Raw genomic sequence first — 18,095 nt, forward strand, 5'->3', positions numbered from 1 at the left:
CAGAGCTCCACCTATGCCCCCACCACAGAGCTCCACCGATGCACCCACCACAGAGCTCCACAGATGCCCCCACCACACAGCTCCACGAGGCACCCACCACACAGCTCCACCGAGGCACCCACCACACAGCTCCACCGAGGCACCTACCACACAGCTCCACCGATGCACCCACCACACAGCTCCACCTATGCACCCACCACACAGCTCCACCGAGGCACCCACCACACAGCTCAACAGATGCACCCACCACACATCTCTACAGAGGCACCCACCACACAGCTCCACAGATGCACCCACCACACAGCTCCACCGAAGCACCCACCACACAGCTCCACCGATGCACCCACCACGCAGCTTTACCGATGCACCCACCACACAGCTCCGCTGAGGCACCCACCACACAGCTCCACCGATGCACCCACCACACAGCTCAACCGATGCACCCACCACACAGCTCAACCGATGCACCGACCACACAGCTCTACCGATGCACCCACCACACAGCTCTACCGATGCACCGACCACACAGGTCCACTGATGCTCCAACTAAGCTCAACCGATGCACCCACCACACAGCTCTACCGATGCACCCACCACACAGCTCCACCGATGCACCCACCACACAGCTTCACCGATGCACCCACCACACAGCTCCACCGATGCACCCACCACACAGCTCCACCGACAAAGCTCCACCGATGCACCCACCACACAGCTCCACTGATGCACCCACCACACAGCTCAACCGATGCACCCACCACACAGCTCCACCGATGCTCCAGCTAAGCTCCACCAATGCACCCACCACACAGCTCCACCAATGCATCCACTAAGCTCCACCGATGCACCCACCACACAGCTCCATCGATGCACCCACCACACAGCTCCACCGAAGCTCCAAATAAGCTCCACCGATGCACACACCACTCAGCGCAACCACAGCATCACTCAGCGCAACCACAGCATCACTCAGCACCACAACAGCATCACTCAGCGCAACCACAGCATCACTTAGCGCAACCACAGCATCACTGGTTCAAATATGTTCTTTCAATGTTTCAAGCTGTTTTCAAGCTTTCACGCTTTATTACAAATCACAAAAAGATGTTAATATTTCACTTCTGTTCTTGGATTTTCGTCACAATAAAAAACACTGAACATAATCTTCACAAAAGTTATTTACAAAAGTTTAAGCTATTGCCATTACAAATTAAATAAATTATTTAAGTATTAATTATTTAAAAAAATTAAAAGCCATTGTTATTTGTAATATCAATACATCTAAGTCATGTAAATACAAAACATGTTACATTACAAATGCTATAGGTGTCACATTTGCGAAAGTTATAACTATTGGCATTGTAAATGACAAAGTTATTAATTTAGCTATTTTAAAAAATAACAAATAAAAAAAATTCATTTAAAGACCAATAGCTCAAACTTTTCTAATGCGAGCCCTATTGCATTTCCAATGCTTGTTTAGGCATGTATTCGTCAAGGAGTCTATCATCCAACGATGAGGCTTCAGGGGCGTCTCTCCCGCTGGGATATTTGATTGCAGAGCGTGTCGTACCTGTAGGTATCGAAATCTTTCTGCATTTGCCAGATCATTTTCTATTTGCAAAGGCGAAAAGGATAGTACTTCCCCTTTTCTCCATTGGTCGCCGTCCCGAAACAATCCTAAAGTGTCCCATTTGTCGAAGCCTTTTGTGTTTCTTAAAGCACCCAATTGTCCTACAGTGGGGTGGGCCTGTATGATTTTCTAGGCCCAACCCAGACTCCTAAATGTAACCTGTAAATTGATATTTGTATAGCGCACTACTCACCCGCAAGGGTCTCAAGGCGCTTGTACGAATACCGCTGTGGAACCCATCCTGGCTTTCCCTGTGAGGTGTCCACTCCTGGGCACCCCCAAGGTGGAGGCCAGGCATCCTTAGCGTTGTGGGGGCCGTTGTGGAGATTAAGCAAGCTATTGCCCAGAGTTGCAGAGTGGGACTCCATGATTGGAATAGGCACCGAGGTGAGAATTATCAGGTCCGTGGAATTTTGAGCCCAAGACCCGCCGAGGCGGGGAATTGAACCCTGGTCCCGGGCTAGACCTCTGCATCAGGGTCTGCCGCTCTAACCATTGAGCCACACTTCTGTGAGCATTATGCCATTTCTGGACAGAATGCCACATGGGTCCCGTCAGCGGCAATTTTGTGGGCCTGGAATAAAGTGCCCTGACATAAAAGCCCCCCAAGAAGAGCAAACTATTTATTTGATACCCAGGATCATCGTGGGGTTGGTACGTACACAGGTTAATGGCTGCCAATTGAGCAGCCCAATAGTATTTGTGGATGCCCTTTTCCTCCGTCATACCAACCTCTCACCAATTTAGGAATGATATCTGGGGCGAACCCTTCACCCAAAGTTGCGCCCTCCGCTTGCTTTCTATGGCCCTGAAATAAGTTGCAGGGATGGGATTAGGTGAGTTGCGCAAGACATACAAAAAGCGGGTTAGGGACATCATTTTAAATAGTGCGGCATTACCCAGTAGTCACAGCGGGAGAGCCTTCTAGTGTTCTACATCGTTTTTTAGTCGCTGAAGTGTTGGCAGGAGATTGTGGACATCGTACAGCTTAGGATCTTTGGCGATATATATATTTCTAGGTATTTAAAACAATCCTTAGGCAGGGAGGAATCCTCCCCCTCAGTACAAAAATCTGTGATTTCGTCCAATTAATAGTATACCCCGGGTACTTGCCAACATTTGTAAATATATTAAGGACCCTGCGTATCGAGGTCTCAGGTGACTCTAAGTACAGCAATCTATCATCGGCGTAGAGGGAGATGCGATCCTCCCAGTCCTCTGACCATCTCAAACCCTTGATAATGGGGTCTGTACGGATCCATGCTGCTAGGGGCTCCAATGTCAAAGCAAAAAGCAGTGGGGACAAAGGATATCCCTGTCTCATCCCCCTTCTAAGGGTGAAGACTTCTGATTTCTTATTATTTACAACTACTTGCGCCAGTGGGTCAGTGTATAAGAGTTTTATCCAACTAGTATAGTTGGGACCAAATCCTAGTTTCTCCAGGACGTCGAAAAGGTAGGGCCATTCAATTGTATCAAACACCATGGTGGTGTCCCAGGACACCACCAATGCATCTTCACTCAGTGTGTCTATCTGTCCCATTACCCTGCGAAGTCGGCGAAGATTTAATGACGTGTTTCTAGACGGCATAAAGCCCGATTGGTCGGGATGGACCAATTTGGAGATAACCCTGAGCAGGCGAGCGGCCAACAGCTTTGCTAGTATTTTGGCCTCTGCGTTCAAAAGCGAGATGGGTCTATGTGATGAGCATTTGATTTTAGATTTGCCGTATTTGTGTATGACAACCAGTGTGGAAATTCTTTGATCCTGAAGAAGCTTTCCCACTTCTTGGCTCTCCTCATACATGGGGCAATGTTGTTGGGTTTTAATTTGTATAGCTCTATTGGGAGGCCATTGGGGCCCATCGCTTTCCCGAATTGAAAACCCTGAATGGCTTGTGCAACCTCATCATTTGTGAAATCGCTTAGTTCAGTCCAATTTTGGCCTCTGTATCTCTCTGTAGCATCACCCCTAGGACTGGACAAAGTCATTATCTATTTGATCGGGAATTCTAGTTGAGTTTTGACTGTATTGTCTGTGAGGTGAAACCAGTTTCCAGATAATAGATATGCTGGAGATCTCCCAAATCTGATAATCTCTCTTATCATAGGAAAGAGGTAATTGGCGCATTGTCTAACAAATAGCAGGATATATTCTGTGTATGTAGATGGTAATAAGTGACCTGGATGAAAATAGAGGCTTCTATGCCAGTAACGTCCCCTCACTTGTCTGGCTAACGGATTCATGGTCAGTACGAAAAGCAGGAGTAACAAGGAGCAACCCTTCCTAGTGCCCGAGAGAAGTTAAGACATTCTCGGACCCAGAACAAATGAACATTTGTAATAACAATTTAGACGTAGTTGCCACTTTGTACAATTTCTTTAAATAAGAAATGGATAACTATATTTGTCACTACAAATGTTTTTCAAAAAGTAGCCTAATACAAGAATTTCAATGAAAGCTAACATTATTTTCTTAAGTAATTGTAGAGAAGTGTAAAATAGTTCTTCTACCTTTTTCTAGGAAACAAGGTTTCTTTATTCATCAGCTGATGATAGTACTAACTAATTCTACTGGTTTTCATGTTTCTTGAGAGTTTTATAAAGAGACAGGGCTCACATTTTTCTCTTTGTCCTAAGCGTCTAACGTAGATATGCTAATAAGTGTATAAGAGAAGTAGCTGCCGAGAAAGCACAGTAGTTAAATGCTCACTGCTGACAACTGGCATGACCTGCAGGTAATAATTTTTTATCGCAGCAGGACCGGCTCAGCCTTTCACCCTCATACAGTTGACAAATGGAGTACCATTAAATTAAATAACAGTAATGCCTACTATATGCAGTGCTTAAAAATAAAAAATATGTGGTAATAAAAGCAATACATAGAAACAAATTATTATAATTTATGTATTACCACAAGGGGATACTTGTAAACTAATCAATGAATGCTCTAGGATGACAGAGAAGCAATGTGTGGCACCTGTAGAATTAAAAATACATAAATACGGGCTATTTTGACAACCAGTAAAGAATTTTAAGAATCGTCCTATGTACTAGTAGGTTGGTTCATAAAAATCCAAATATTAGTGGCTCGTCATCTGACCTACCTCATGTATATCAATGATGTAGGTCGCAAATTCCAACTCAATAAGATTGGCCACCAACACAGGCGTTAGAAGACCACCATATCTGTGTGCTTTTTAATAAAGCATTATATTTTATGCAGGCAATTTCTTTAAAGGAAACAGGACTGCTTTTAAAAAAAGAAAGTTTATTTCTGTATGCATGTTTAAGAGGATGCAGTGCCCCCATGGACAACTATTTCCTCTTAAACTTGTTTTAATGGGAGCCTTCCCTTTTGCGACTGTTATCACCTCAGTTGAGGTGTTGATAAAAAATATATGTTTTGTGACTGGATTTCGCTTGCAAAACATTGATAAATTAGGTACCAATCTTGGATAGGGCACCCATAACACACCCCTTCCGGATACCGAATTGGTATCGTTTTGGAATCCCATTTTAGGGATTAGTAAATTTAAAAAAGCATTTTATGGCAGCAAATGCCAAAGCAGAGAATCTGCAACCATTAAAATGCTTACTACATCTGGCCCTAAGTTATTTATTAAGTTGTTTCAAAGGCATGTCTTTACTCCCTAGATTCATTATGGGCGTATGGCTAGGTCTAGTAACATCTGGAAAAAGAAATATACTTATTCAATTAAATGAATGCAATATATGTTCCTCTTCTTTGGAGTTATTAGTCTAATATAGATCAAGTGTTGAGCAGAAGTGGAACGCATAGGTCCTAAAATAAATGTTCCAGTTACAGCTGCCTGTGGCCCCATTTCAAGTGTGTAAGAATACTGATACTGTATTCATCCATCCACCTGGGATTACTGATAGTAGAAGTAGCGATACATCCATGACATGAAAATAAGGAGATATTCCAACGAGACTCTGCTGGTGCTCTTAGAAATCGGGTATTATTGGTAATTATTGCACCTGATTTACGTAGTAATTCAGGCCTGTTTTCCCCCCGGCTTCCGTATATAATAAACCCACGCAGGTCTTTAGAAGTTACAATTTTACATTACTGCAAAAAGACTGTTAGGCAAAATAAAAACCGAACACACACAACATTACCAGCACAAATATTCTCTCAAACAATTAAAAAACACATACGAGTACTGTGCGGTGAGATTCTTCTGCATACCTTGGCGGCTGATGTAGCATGGTCCTGAGTAATGAAGTTCATGTCGGAGTCATATTTCCTTTGTAACTGTTGTAGTCGCAGCTCATAGTCCTGTGAAACGCGATCCTTCTCTTTTTGAAGCGAGTTATGTCTAACAGGACAAGGAACGGGTGGTGAAGGGAAAAAAAGAAAATAAACAACAGTTTACTATGCACTTCTGCAGAGATAAAGCACTTCTTACAGGCCCCTAGAGTAAGACATTTCATGGCGTCACACTCAGCCTTAATGAGCATTCTAGAGAGACTGCTCGCACGTGCAGGCTTGCGCCATTTATGCGTAATGCCGCAGGGGGGGCTGAACTCTACCACAGACAGCTTTACCTTTTACCCATTCCTGTACCGGATGGGTGGTCTTTTTGACTATGCTATATCACAAAGACCGCAAGGCTAGAACTTGGAAAACTGCTAAATGTACTCCCCTGTTGCGACACAACAAAATTATAGGCTTTGTTTGAAAGACACCAGGCAAGTGGACATTTTTAGGCACTCTGAACATAAACAAGTGTTGTACCAGCCAAAGGCTAGCAAACTCAATGAAAGCAACAGAGCTTTCTCATGGAAAAAAAATATATATATTATTTATATATATATATATATATCTATCTTGTAACAAAACTCAAAAAAGACTACAAGAACATTGTCTGCAGCTCGGATAAGGGAGGCAACATTGTGGTTTGGCCTCAGGAACAATACATTGCCGAGGCCAACAGGCAACTTTCAGATACTTCGTGTTATCCGAAAACATGTCTCAAACAGTATAATAATGCTAGGGACATGTTGAAAAAACTGCTTCATAAATACAGAAGGGAAGGCCTAATATATATTCAAGAGTTCAAGTTTCTGAATGTTGACCAACCGGTTATACCCAGGTTTTATCTAATACCCAAGGTACATAAGGGAACTTTACCGGTCCCGGGCAGACCAATTATATCTGCCATCAACAGCGTAGCAGAACATTTGGCGCAATATACAGACTACTTTTTACAAAACCTGGTGACAAATCTACCTACCTTTATAAAAGACAGGAGATTTTCTTAAGAAAATCAAAGACATTCCATGGACAGAGAATTCCTTGTTCATAACTTTAGACATCGAAGCACTATATACGAGCATTGAACATCTCACGGGTCTGAAGGCATTAGAATATTTTCTGAGCACCAGACCTTTACAATGTTATAATCATAATAAGATGTTGATGGATTTTGTGACATGGAGTTTATATAACAACTATTTTGTCTTTGGGAAGGATGTCTATCTACAAAAGAGGGGTGTTGCCATGGGGGCCTGCATTTCCCCCAGCTATGCGTGCTTGCACGTTGGCTGGTGGGAGAAGCGGGTCCTCATGGGGGAACATCGCAAGACATTTTTGGAGCATGTAGCGCTGTGGGTTCGTTATATTGACGATGTGTTTTTTATCTGGAGGGGGGATGAAGACAGTGCTAGAAATTTCGTTACAAGCCTGAACACCAATCAAGAAAATTTGAAGTTTACATGTGACATCAGCAAACACATTGTAGACTTTTTGGATGTGAAGGTCTTTTTGAAGGGAGATAAAATAACTACCACCCTACATACAAAGAGTACAGCGGGTAACTCCACCCTCCATGCGAGCAGCGGTCAGCCACGCCATGTCATTGGTAATATACCCTATGGGGAACTGCTCCGCTTGAAAAGGATCTGTAGTAATGAAGAGGAATTAACAACATGCACCACTGAAGCACTTGCCAGATTCAAAGCCAGAGGGTACAGCGAGAGAATACTCAGCAAAGCAGTCAGTAAGATGAAGGAAAGGACTAGAGAGTCACTTTTTACATCTAAGGCCCCCACTGTTGAGACGTTGGAAGATCCTGAAAAGTCTAATATCAGGTTCATCACGTCTTTTAATTGTCAGGAAAGAAAGATCCGGGCAATTCTGACCAAAAGTTGGCCCATATTAATGACAGATGGGGTCTTGGCACCCCAACTTCCTAACAATCCCAAAATAACTTTTCGTAGGGGCCCCTCCATGCGTACCCATGTATCTAATCCCTTCCCAGAATTACTGAAAAGTCAGTCCTGGTTTAAACCCCGGCCGGGGTTTTTTAAATGCTCTAGTTGCAGGGCATGTAAGTTTGGTATCAATACCAACAAGTACAAAACTCCATTCAGTCCTGTCCCATTGCCCATTAGAGGGAGCTACAATTGCAAGACAGAGTATGCTGTTTATGTTCTGGCGTGCACCTGCGGCCTGAGGTATGTCGGTAGTACCAGGCTGCAGGTGCATGCCAGAATATTGCAGCATCTTCGCGCGATTGTTAACAATGACAGCTCTTACCCTGTCGCGAGACACTTTAAAAGTGTACACAATAACGACTTACAGTGTCTCAGCTACTTTGTACTCACCTCTGTCCCCAAACCACGCAGAGGAGGAGACAGGGACAAAATGCTTCGGCAATTAGAATCTAAAATGATTCTCGAATTGGACAGTAAAGCTCCAAACGGACTGAACACGACGGAGGACCTTTATCATTTTTTATAGGGTCCAATCGCGTTTATTCTTGTTGGCCTGCACCATTTAATATTTGATGAAATGACAATCTATCTGAGGCCGCCCCCACCTCTTCTAGTACTGTTCCGTAATTTACTAATTTGAAATGTTTTTAATTCTGTTGATTACATTTTTCTAGTCACAATTTATGACACTTGGGATGCAGACATGGCTTATTAAACCCGGCTGCATCTGGATCACGCACCACCCTATAGGGGTTTTTTCATTTTTTAGCACATTTAGCCAAAAACTTACGGGTAAGCCTATAGTTTAAAAACACAGAGGGGTTGCCATCTATGTTCGATGTCCCCGTTGCAGGCTATTTATTTGTTTTTACTACATTATAGTTATAGTCATACCAGTACTTAAATTATCTGCGTATGTTGCACAATTACCATGTTTACATTGCTAAGATTTGCACATCCCAATGGAAAGTTTTTATATGGAAATATTCTGTCCCCAGTATGATTTTAAGTATATAAATTATTGCTTTTTACATGCTATAATTTTGCACAAATCTCAATGTTTATAACTGCGGTATTTTGCACATTTGTATTAGTTTACATTACGCATTCTTTCATCGGTACTGTATAGACTATGTCTAATATTTCTTATATGCATGTATGCAGGGACTCGATTTTTGTTCATGAATTTATTCTGCATATGAATTGATCTTGATTTTGACTGTGCCATTTGGCAACACAATACCCCTTGCGAGAGAGAGAAAGAAAGATCAAATATCTTTCTATGGCTTTTGGCTTACCTCAAAGTATGTTGTTTATGTCTATATGTCACATGGTGTGCACAACAGCATATAAAAACAAGGCATTTTGAATTACATTTTACTGTGATCAAGGGCATTCGCCCGAAACGCGTCAGTACGCTGCACTGTTGAACGTGGTTTAATAAATTTCTTTTGCCTTATCTTTGGGATTCGTTTGGTCTCTGTTCGCCGGAGCTGGAAGCTCAGGACTACTTGTTTGAATTTATATATATATATATATATATATATATATATATATATATATATATATATATATATATATATAGCCACAGCTTTCTTCTTCCCACGTTAAGTAGAGTAAAGACCACGGCACAGCAACAGATGAGTTTCAGCGTTTATTTACACACCAGTGCAAAGAATAACGTGCATCAAATGGACGGTCTACGCGTTTCGGCTCCTGCCTTCCACTGGACCATAGAGTCCCTGGGTCTAGACCTTACTTATATAGTGCATTTCGTGTAAGTACCCTCTACCATTTCCATGGTCATCTAGACCAACCCAACCCAGCAAAGTTTATATACATGGCCAGTACATGTTAAAAGGTATATACATAAATAAGAATAATCGATGTAAAGTACATTAGTCAATTTCCATGACCATACACAATAAAGTATTATAGGGTTTCATGGTCTATTTTACATATCAATGCGCAGATTAATGTAAAGGTATGTACATAAATATGTATAATCAACGTAAAGTACCTTAAGCAAAATTCTATGACAATACATTCAAAATAAAGTATTATCAAGTCTCATAGTCTATACATAATTATGTTCAATCATTGTAAAGTACCAAAAAGTAAAGTTCTGTGACCATACATATATATATATATATTCACTGAAAAAACCATAGGTTTCAGGCATTATATAGTTAGGAATTAGCTTTTAAAAAACCTTTGAAATTCACTCAAAATCTATACGTTTTAGGGGTGTTCTAGTTAGCTGGACATTTCACTCATACAAAACCATTGAAATTGCTCCTATATAGTTAGTTGTACTAACTATATTTCGCGCACCCGCATTCCACTGCTGATGATGTCACATATTAGATCATTCATGACATGGTCAGTGACATCACTGATGACATCTCAAATGACATCACTGATGACATCATCCAGTGAATGTGGTTTGCTTCGTTATTTAAATATGCATTATATATATAGCAATTTGCATTGAAGAATGAGTGGATATATATAAATAAACATTTGGATGGAGGATTTAGTAGCAGTGTAATTGACTGTTTACTTGACCAATTTATAATGTCTCACTAAATATAGTGGATAGTGACTAAACTGTGTGAATATTTGTATCACTTTGTCAGTTGTAGTGTAAACTGATTCTACAGTTGGTTACTAGCTATGTGAAAGTCTATATTATTTATTGATTAGTTAACTGAGTATTTGTATGGGAGTGTGAAAGTGTGTGTGGTTCGGTGGGGTGTGTGTGACTGTCCAAAGATGTGTGAATAGTTGATTCAGTAGATATATGAAGTTAAAACTACATGTTCTAACAGTTTGGGTGAGTGAATCTCTTTATGGGTGTGGTGATGAGCAAATATATTTCTCAATGGTACACTTCCAACAAACTAGAAAAATAAAAGGCAGTGTATGTGTCAGTTGTTGTATATAAATAAGTATACATAAGACTCAATGATTGTGTGAGTGACTGTATGGATAACTGTATACTTGTAATAATGATTTTATAATTCACTAAGTATGACTTACTATCTAAATGAATAGATGAAGTGGTGTTTGTATAAGTGTTTTGCTAAGTAAATATGTAAGTATGATCCATTGTTTGCATAAGTGAGTAGGATGACTTCATATGTGAATAGGATGTGTGCTGTTGTTTAATGTCGATATAGGTGTATAAGTATTTTTGATAGTGTTCTATTGTTCATTGACAGCATGTAAACACTGGACGAGGCAAGATGGCTGCCGTGAGGAAGGCTGTGTGAGCAGCTTGCTCCCTGGTTCCAGGCGTCCGGGAGAGAAGGAGAGGAAAGACCTACTTCTTACGAGGAAATTTGCCATGATAGTTTTTCTGAGGGGGTATACGCAATATATCCGGATTGAATAGTTTCGTACGGCCGCCCATGGTAATTTTCCTGTTTGTGTCGGCGTTATCCACTGCTGGACGCTGCTAGACGGAGCCGTTTGAGGCGTTGACCGCTTCCGGCTGAATACCCGTGTGTGCGCTGCACAATCAAGTTCTTTCAGCAGTGTGGAGAAGTTTCGCGGAGTATCGCGGAGAAGTGCCTACGAGTCAGTATAGTGTCGTGGTGAATACGATACAAACTATCCCCCGGAGTTCACGAATGTTGCTGAACTTCTTAGAGCTCAGTCGGCGGTCTCCGCTGTGGCGTGCTACACTCTGTCTGTTCTGGGCGCAGAGCAGTGTCTTTCCCGGTAGAGGCGGAGGCGGAGGCGGCTCGCGGAAGGGGAAAAAAAAGACACCGCTACCTTCATCTGTCAGTACCCGCAGTAATAGGAGAGACGACGAGGGTCGAGAGCAGAGAAGAGCGGAACCGGGCAGCGAGGGATTCGTGATGGCAGAGGCAGAGGCTCCAGAGGCTGTACTACCAACCCCTGCTAAAACTACCACAAAACAGGGTAAGAACAATAACAGACCCGCTATAAAACTTAATGAAGCCGCAAGCGCTAAGAATATCACGTCACAAACTTTGCCTGTCCTTTTTGAGAAACAAGCGGCCAGAAAAAAAATAATTGATGGTAACTTGCAAAGCATTGATGTGACGGAATTACAGTCCAAACAATGTGCTATCACAGTTGAAAATGATAATAATCCGCCAAATAATCCTCTAAACCTGTTGATGACTAATCCCTCAAAGAAGGGTATTATGGGAGATGTAGTCTCTGGTGGAGCTGGTATTAGTCGTTCTTGCTCTCTTCCCACGCTCTCAGTATCAGTATCAGTAGAAAATGACCAACAGAAGGCAACGGAAACCGCCACACAGTATGCGAACTTGGAAGCGAACTTGGAAGCCTCAGAAAAGTTTTTTTCTCTGTCTGAACTTTCCTCGGATGAGGCAACAGGTGTACATAAAGATTGGGCTGAGTTCAGTTGCGAGAGTCTATCTTCAGATGGCGAATTTAGTATGAGCCCTGACACTAACACAGCTACTATTATAAAAAAAAAACTTTGGAAAAAGAGGTCATTACGTGTGGGGAGTAAAGAAGTTGCCTCTAATTCACCTAGAGGGGATAATATTCTACCTTCTAATTCAGTACCTGTTCCCACCATTGACACCACTGACACTGTGGGAAGTAACCTTAATTCTATCTCTGATCCGTCATAATACAGGAAAATAATGAAGGCAGTGAGGAGATTACTTTGAAAATGATCTTTGACACCATGATGAGTCACAGGGCTGAAAGCAAAGCCGAAAATTTACGCACGCAGATGACTTGTGCTAAGGTTAAAAACTCAGTTCGCCGTGCAATCAAGATGTGCTCTGAGACTACCGATAGAGTTGTTGAAGCAGAGGCCAGAATCGCAGTTCTGGAAGAAGAAAGTATGGCACAGAGACAGGAAGTCAGCGATTTTAAAGTTCTGAAAGAGGATCTGTCTGATAAGATCGCTAATTTGGAGAATCAGGCCCGCAGAAGTAATCTACGTTTTCTGGGAATTCCCGAAAATAAAGAAGGGTCTGATCCACGGAGGTTCAGTATTAACCTATTGAAGGATGCCTTTCCTGAAATGGTAGACTGGGATTGGACACGAGAAATTCAACGTGCTCACAGGTTTCCCTTCACTGTGCGGAACCCACGACAAGGCCAAGAAAATTATCCTAGGGCTATCCTGGTCTCATTTAACAACTTTCTTGCCCGTGAAGCTATTTATTCGACTGCGAGACCTGATAAGAAAGCGGATGGTCTGGGCTGTCAGTTTTTTGTACGACCGGACTATTGTCAAGCTACAGTGGCCCAACGGTGGCGGCTGAGACAACTGATCCCTGACTTTCAAAAGAAAGAGGTTGCCGTTTTCCTTCAAGGCCCAGCAAAGCTAAAGACTGTATTCAAGGGCACAGTAAAATACTTTATCTCAGAGGTCAAAGCTAAAGAATATTTGGACTCTATTTGAACAATAATAAGAAGTTAAGGTTTTCTAGAATATAAGGCTATTATATTGTAGGACTATAAGGGCCAGTAGTTTAATTATTCTTGTTGAAGCTTCAATCTTTCTTTCTTTTTTTTCCTTTCCTTGTAAGTAGGATTGCTAAGCTTCTTTCTTTCTCTTCTCCATTCCCTCTAATTTTTCTTTCCTCTATTGTTTTTCTCTTCTCCTTTTGTCTTGTCAGGACGTTATGGCCCAGGGACGCGGCACCCATACGTTTTAGGAACTGGTAGTTCCTATGCCTCCTATAACGGGGAGGGTGGGGGGAGGGGTTCTGGGGCAATGGGTGGGGGTGGGAAGGGGTAAGGGTTGGTGGTGGGGGTGTAAGGCAGAGGTATTCATTGCAAGGATGTTTATTTGGTATTCAAGTTGTAGTAGTGAGGAGTATATATTGTTGATGCTTGCTAATATTTTTCAATTACTATTTCAATATGGATAAAAAGGTGAAAATATGTACAATTAATATCAACGGTCTTAATGACTTCAAAAAGATTGGAATGTTTCGTTCAATGCTCCAGACCTTATCTATTGACTTATTATGCATACAGGAAACTCATATTGCATGGGATAAGCGTTCACTTTTGGACAGGTTGGGACTGGATGTGCTACTTACTTCTAAGCAGATGGGTATAAAAAGAGGCATTGCTATTTGTATGCGAAAGGGAGTTGGGAAGTGTTTGAAAACTCTAGCCGATAAATGGGGTAGATGGGGGCTTGCTGAGTTAATAATTGGTGGGTGTAAATTCACTATATGCTGTATGTATGGGCCAAATCTAGATGACGCTGAAGTTTTCAATACGATAAATACAGAATTAGCTATGTGGACGCAACCAATTATAATATGTGGGGATCTAAATATTCATTTGCCTGCTGACTGGAATATTAAATCAGGAAGGAGATATACGGGTTATAAACCTAGAACCTATAGTGCCCTCAGGGAGTTGGTTTTGAATAATGGATTAACGGATGTGTGGCATAAATTGTACTTTAAAGATCCTGGATATACTTTTTATTCCAGCCCCCATCGGAAATTTGCCCGATTAGATTATTTTCTTACCTCTTCGCAGTTCTTGGAGACAATTAGTATCGAAATTCTACCCCAAGTCATTTCAGACCATAATCCCATAATCGTTGAGATTCAGGTTCCTACAGAACGCCAGAACTCAAGTAGATCCTGGTCATTCCAGAGAAATTTGTTATTAGATGAAGACTATCTTCAATTTATGGCGACTATCATTAATGACTATTTTTTAATAAATAACGACACGGCCTCCCCACCAGTGGTGTGGGATGCTTTTAAATCAATCGTACGTGGAGAGACAATTAGTTTTGCAAACTTTAAGAGGAAAAAAATTCAAACAGAATTTAAGGAGAGGCTAAATAAGATCAGGCTAGCCGAGATGGACCTTTCGACCGCATGTAAAAATAACATAGGCATAGAAGACGCGCAATTACGCCTAGTAGTTGAACGCTCTGGCCTACGGACCCATATTGCTGACAAAGTAGCATCAGATTTCAAGTTGTACAAAACTGAACGCTATGAGTATAGTGAGCGTACCGGTAAAATTCTAGCACAACGCCTTCGCCAAAAATCCTCTATTAATGAAATTCAGGGTGTCAATGATATGAATGGTGATTATCATGAACGCAGGGAAGGAATTCTAGAATCGTTCTTGGATTTCTATAAAACATTGTATAATGACTTTAACAATGAAGTAGATAAGACTCTCAATCCTGTAAAGTATCTTCATAGTACTAACCAACTACTATTGTGTTCTGGAGAGACTGATTTATTTATACGTCCAATTAGTTGGGATGAGATTGAACATGCTATTTTGAGTCTCGCGGCAGGCAAAGCCATGGGATTTGATCAGATACCTCTTGAATTTTATCGGACATTCAGACATATGTTGAAACCAGAATTTGTAAAGATTTTTAATTCTGCATTTCAAGGGAAACCACCTGATTCCTGGTCCACCGCTATTATAGTGGTGTTTTTAAAGAAGAACAAGGACTCAAAAGAATTAGGTTCATATCGACCCATATCTCTAATTACGGCAGACAGTAAGATTTATTCTAAAATTCTTGCAAATAGACTTAACCAGGTAATGTCCAGCTTAGTTTCTCATATTCAACATGGTTTTATCAGATTTAGAGATACTACTGATCACGTTAAACGTGTCATTACACTTTTAGATTGGGCACAGGCAAAGGAATCCCCAGTCGGGGTGATCTTACTCGATGCTGAAAAAGCGTTTGATAGAGTGGACTGGGGATTCCTTTGGACTGTGTTAGAATGGAAGGGGTTTCCCCCACAATTCATTCAAGCGGTGCGCTCACTCTACTTTAGTCCTAAGGGTATAATAAGATTAGGTATTGACCATTCGAGACCTTTTCCGATTACTAGAGGGACCAGACAAGGTTGCCCTTGTTCCCCGCTTTTATTTGCGCTATATCTAGAACCTTACTTGAGTAGACTTATTCCGGAACCTAATATCCCACCAGTTCGTCTCTTTGAAATCGACCATAAAGTTCTAGCGTACGCAGATGACGTGGCTATTGTAACTTCGGATGTCTCCTCTGCGTTACCCATAATAATTGATTTGGCCAGTGAGTTTGGGAAAGTCTCTGGTTATAAGTTAAACATTACAAAAACTCAGATCATACACTCGGAAATGGGTAAACCTACTGATATCCCACTAAATACTACTGGCTCATATCTTGGTGTTACTTTATCTCCTAAGGTTGAGGATATTGTTGCATTAAACTTAGACCCCTTACTCATATCCACTAATAGAACGCTGGAAAGATTTAATAATTTACACCTGTCATTACACGGACGAACTAATGTCATTAAGATGATGATTTTTCCAAAATTTTTGTATTTCTTTCGTACTATTCCTTTATTTTTTTCAATGTCTCTCTTCAATAGAATAGATAGAATGTTGTCCAGGTTTCTGTGGGGGTACCACCGCGCTAGACGATCTTTAAAATGGTGTACTCTTCCACCAGATTGTGCTGGGCTGGGGCTCCCGAATTTTAGAATGTATTACTGGGCTATTGCTCTGAAAACCTTTCGGGTTTTGCTTTTTCATGATTATGTAACAGAACCAGCCATGGCACCTTCTATTTTTGAAATGCTTTTAGGTACTCATGCGCGGCAGTGCCTGCTGAAAGTCATTGAACCCAGTTACTATAAAAAAACAAAATTCAAGGTGGTCCTTGCTGCATTTTTAGTTTGGAGGCAAATGAACAAAACTTTACGTATAATCCCAAAATTGAATTACTATACACCTTTGTTTGATAATAAGTTATTATCCGAAATTTTTCAAGATACGGTAATTCACCGGTGGCACATGAGACAGATTCATTTACTTGGACAATTGTATCAAAGCGGGTCCCTTATGTCCTTTTCTAAATTACAAGAGACATTTGGTCTATCTAGGAACGATTTTTTTAAATACCTACAGATTCGTAGCTTCCTAGAAAAAAAAAATGTATTACTCACTGATACTATGGAAACTATTGATATTTTAGAAAGCTCTAGGAAGAACAACCGTATTGGTACTATTTACCAGTTAATGAGTAATAGGTTGCAGAACGACCTTGATCATCATACCCTGAAATGGCAGAGAAAGCTCTGTATTGAAGGGATTGATTTGGTAAAAGTGTTCGAGATGAGTAATAAGACACTAATTAATAGCTCTCTTAAGAGTCAACATTACATGTCTACCTTAGATCTTTACTACACACCGGCAAAACTGGTAAAATGGAAAGCTCTAAAAGGTATTAACTGTAGCCGTTGTGGAACTTTAGCAGCTGACTCAATTCACATGTTTTATAGCTGTTCTAAATTGGCCGTATATATAGAGAAGATTGAAAAGCTTTTGACTAATTTGTTGCATGTGCGGATTACGCTCCATCCTACTATTATTATTTTTGGTGTCTATTTTCCCTCTCGGAATTTAACTATAGATCAAGAACATTTTATGTTTATAGGAATGTCCATTTATCGAGCCTGTATCACTTCTAGATGGTTGGATATAGATCCACCAACTTTTGAGTTATGGTTGGGAAAGCTGCTAAATGTTTATAGAATGGATAAAGCAGTTTACAAATTGAAGGGACTTAAAAAGAAGACTTTTGGCCGGAAGTTATGGTCCCCAGTTGATAATTGGATTTAAACTGTATAATGGTTGTTTTTTGTAAAGACCTATGTTGGATTCCTCTTTTTGTCATATCCTTGTATGTTTTACCTCTGCCAGAAATAAAATAAAAAATAAAAATAAAAAAAATAAAAAATAAAAAAGACAGCATGTATGAGTGAATCCACAGGTATGTGATTAGATGTGTGTATACATCTATGAATCACTGAGTGGATTTTTAGATACTTGTATTGCTGTGACAATGGATTCAAATATTATACTTGTATTTTACAAAGAGTGATGAAAAATTGTAATAGTGTATGAAAAGGTGTATGTGATTGTCACGTGGATGATGTCATCAGTGATGTCATGTCAGATATCATCAGTGATGTCACTGACCATGTCATGAATGATCTAATATGTGACATCATCAGCAGTGGATTGCGGGTGCGCGAAATAAAGTTAGTACAACTAACTATATAGGAGCAATTTCAATGGTTTTGTATGAATGAAATGTCCAGCTAACTATAGCACCCCTAAAACTTATAGTTTTTTGAGTGAATTTCAAAGGTTTTTTAAAAGCTAATTCCTAACTATATAACGCCTGAAACCTATGGTT

At 40.8% G+C, this 18,095-nt stretch overlaps 1 protein-coding gene across 3 annotated transcripts in view; it reads right to left on the minus strand.

Annotated features, from left to right (window-relative positions):
- CEP112 (centrosomal protein 112) overlaps positions 1 to 18,095 on the minus strand; it is a 2,313,552-nt gene that overhangs the window by 1,512,596 nt on the left and 782,861 nt on the right. For all 3 annotated transcript variants that reach the window (XM_078654309.1, XM_078654310.1, XM_078654308.1), the window contains one exon: positions 5,847 to 5,976. In XM_078654309.1, the coding sequence (XP_078510435.1) occupies positions 5,847 to 5,976 (130 nt within the window). The remainder of the gene's footprint in view (positions 1 to 5,846; positions 5,977 to 18,095) is intronic.

Source organism: Lissotriton helveticus, chromosome 7 (assembly GCF_964261635.1).
Source record: "Lissotriton helveticus chromosome 7, aLisHel1.1, whole genome shotgun sequence".
NCBI classification, from domain to species: domain Eukaryota; kingdom Metazoa; phylum Chordata; class Amphibia; order Caudata; family Salamandridae; genus Lissotriton; species Lissotriton helveticus.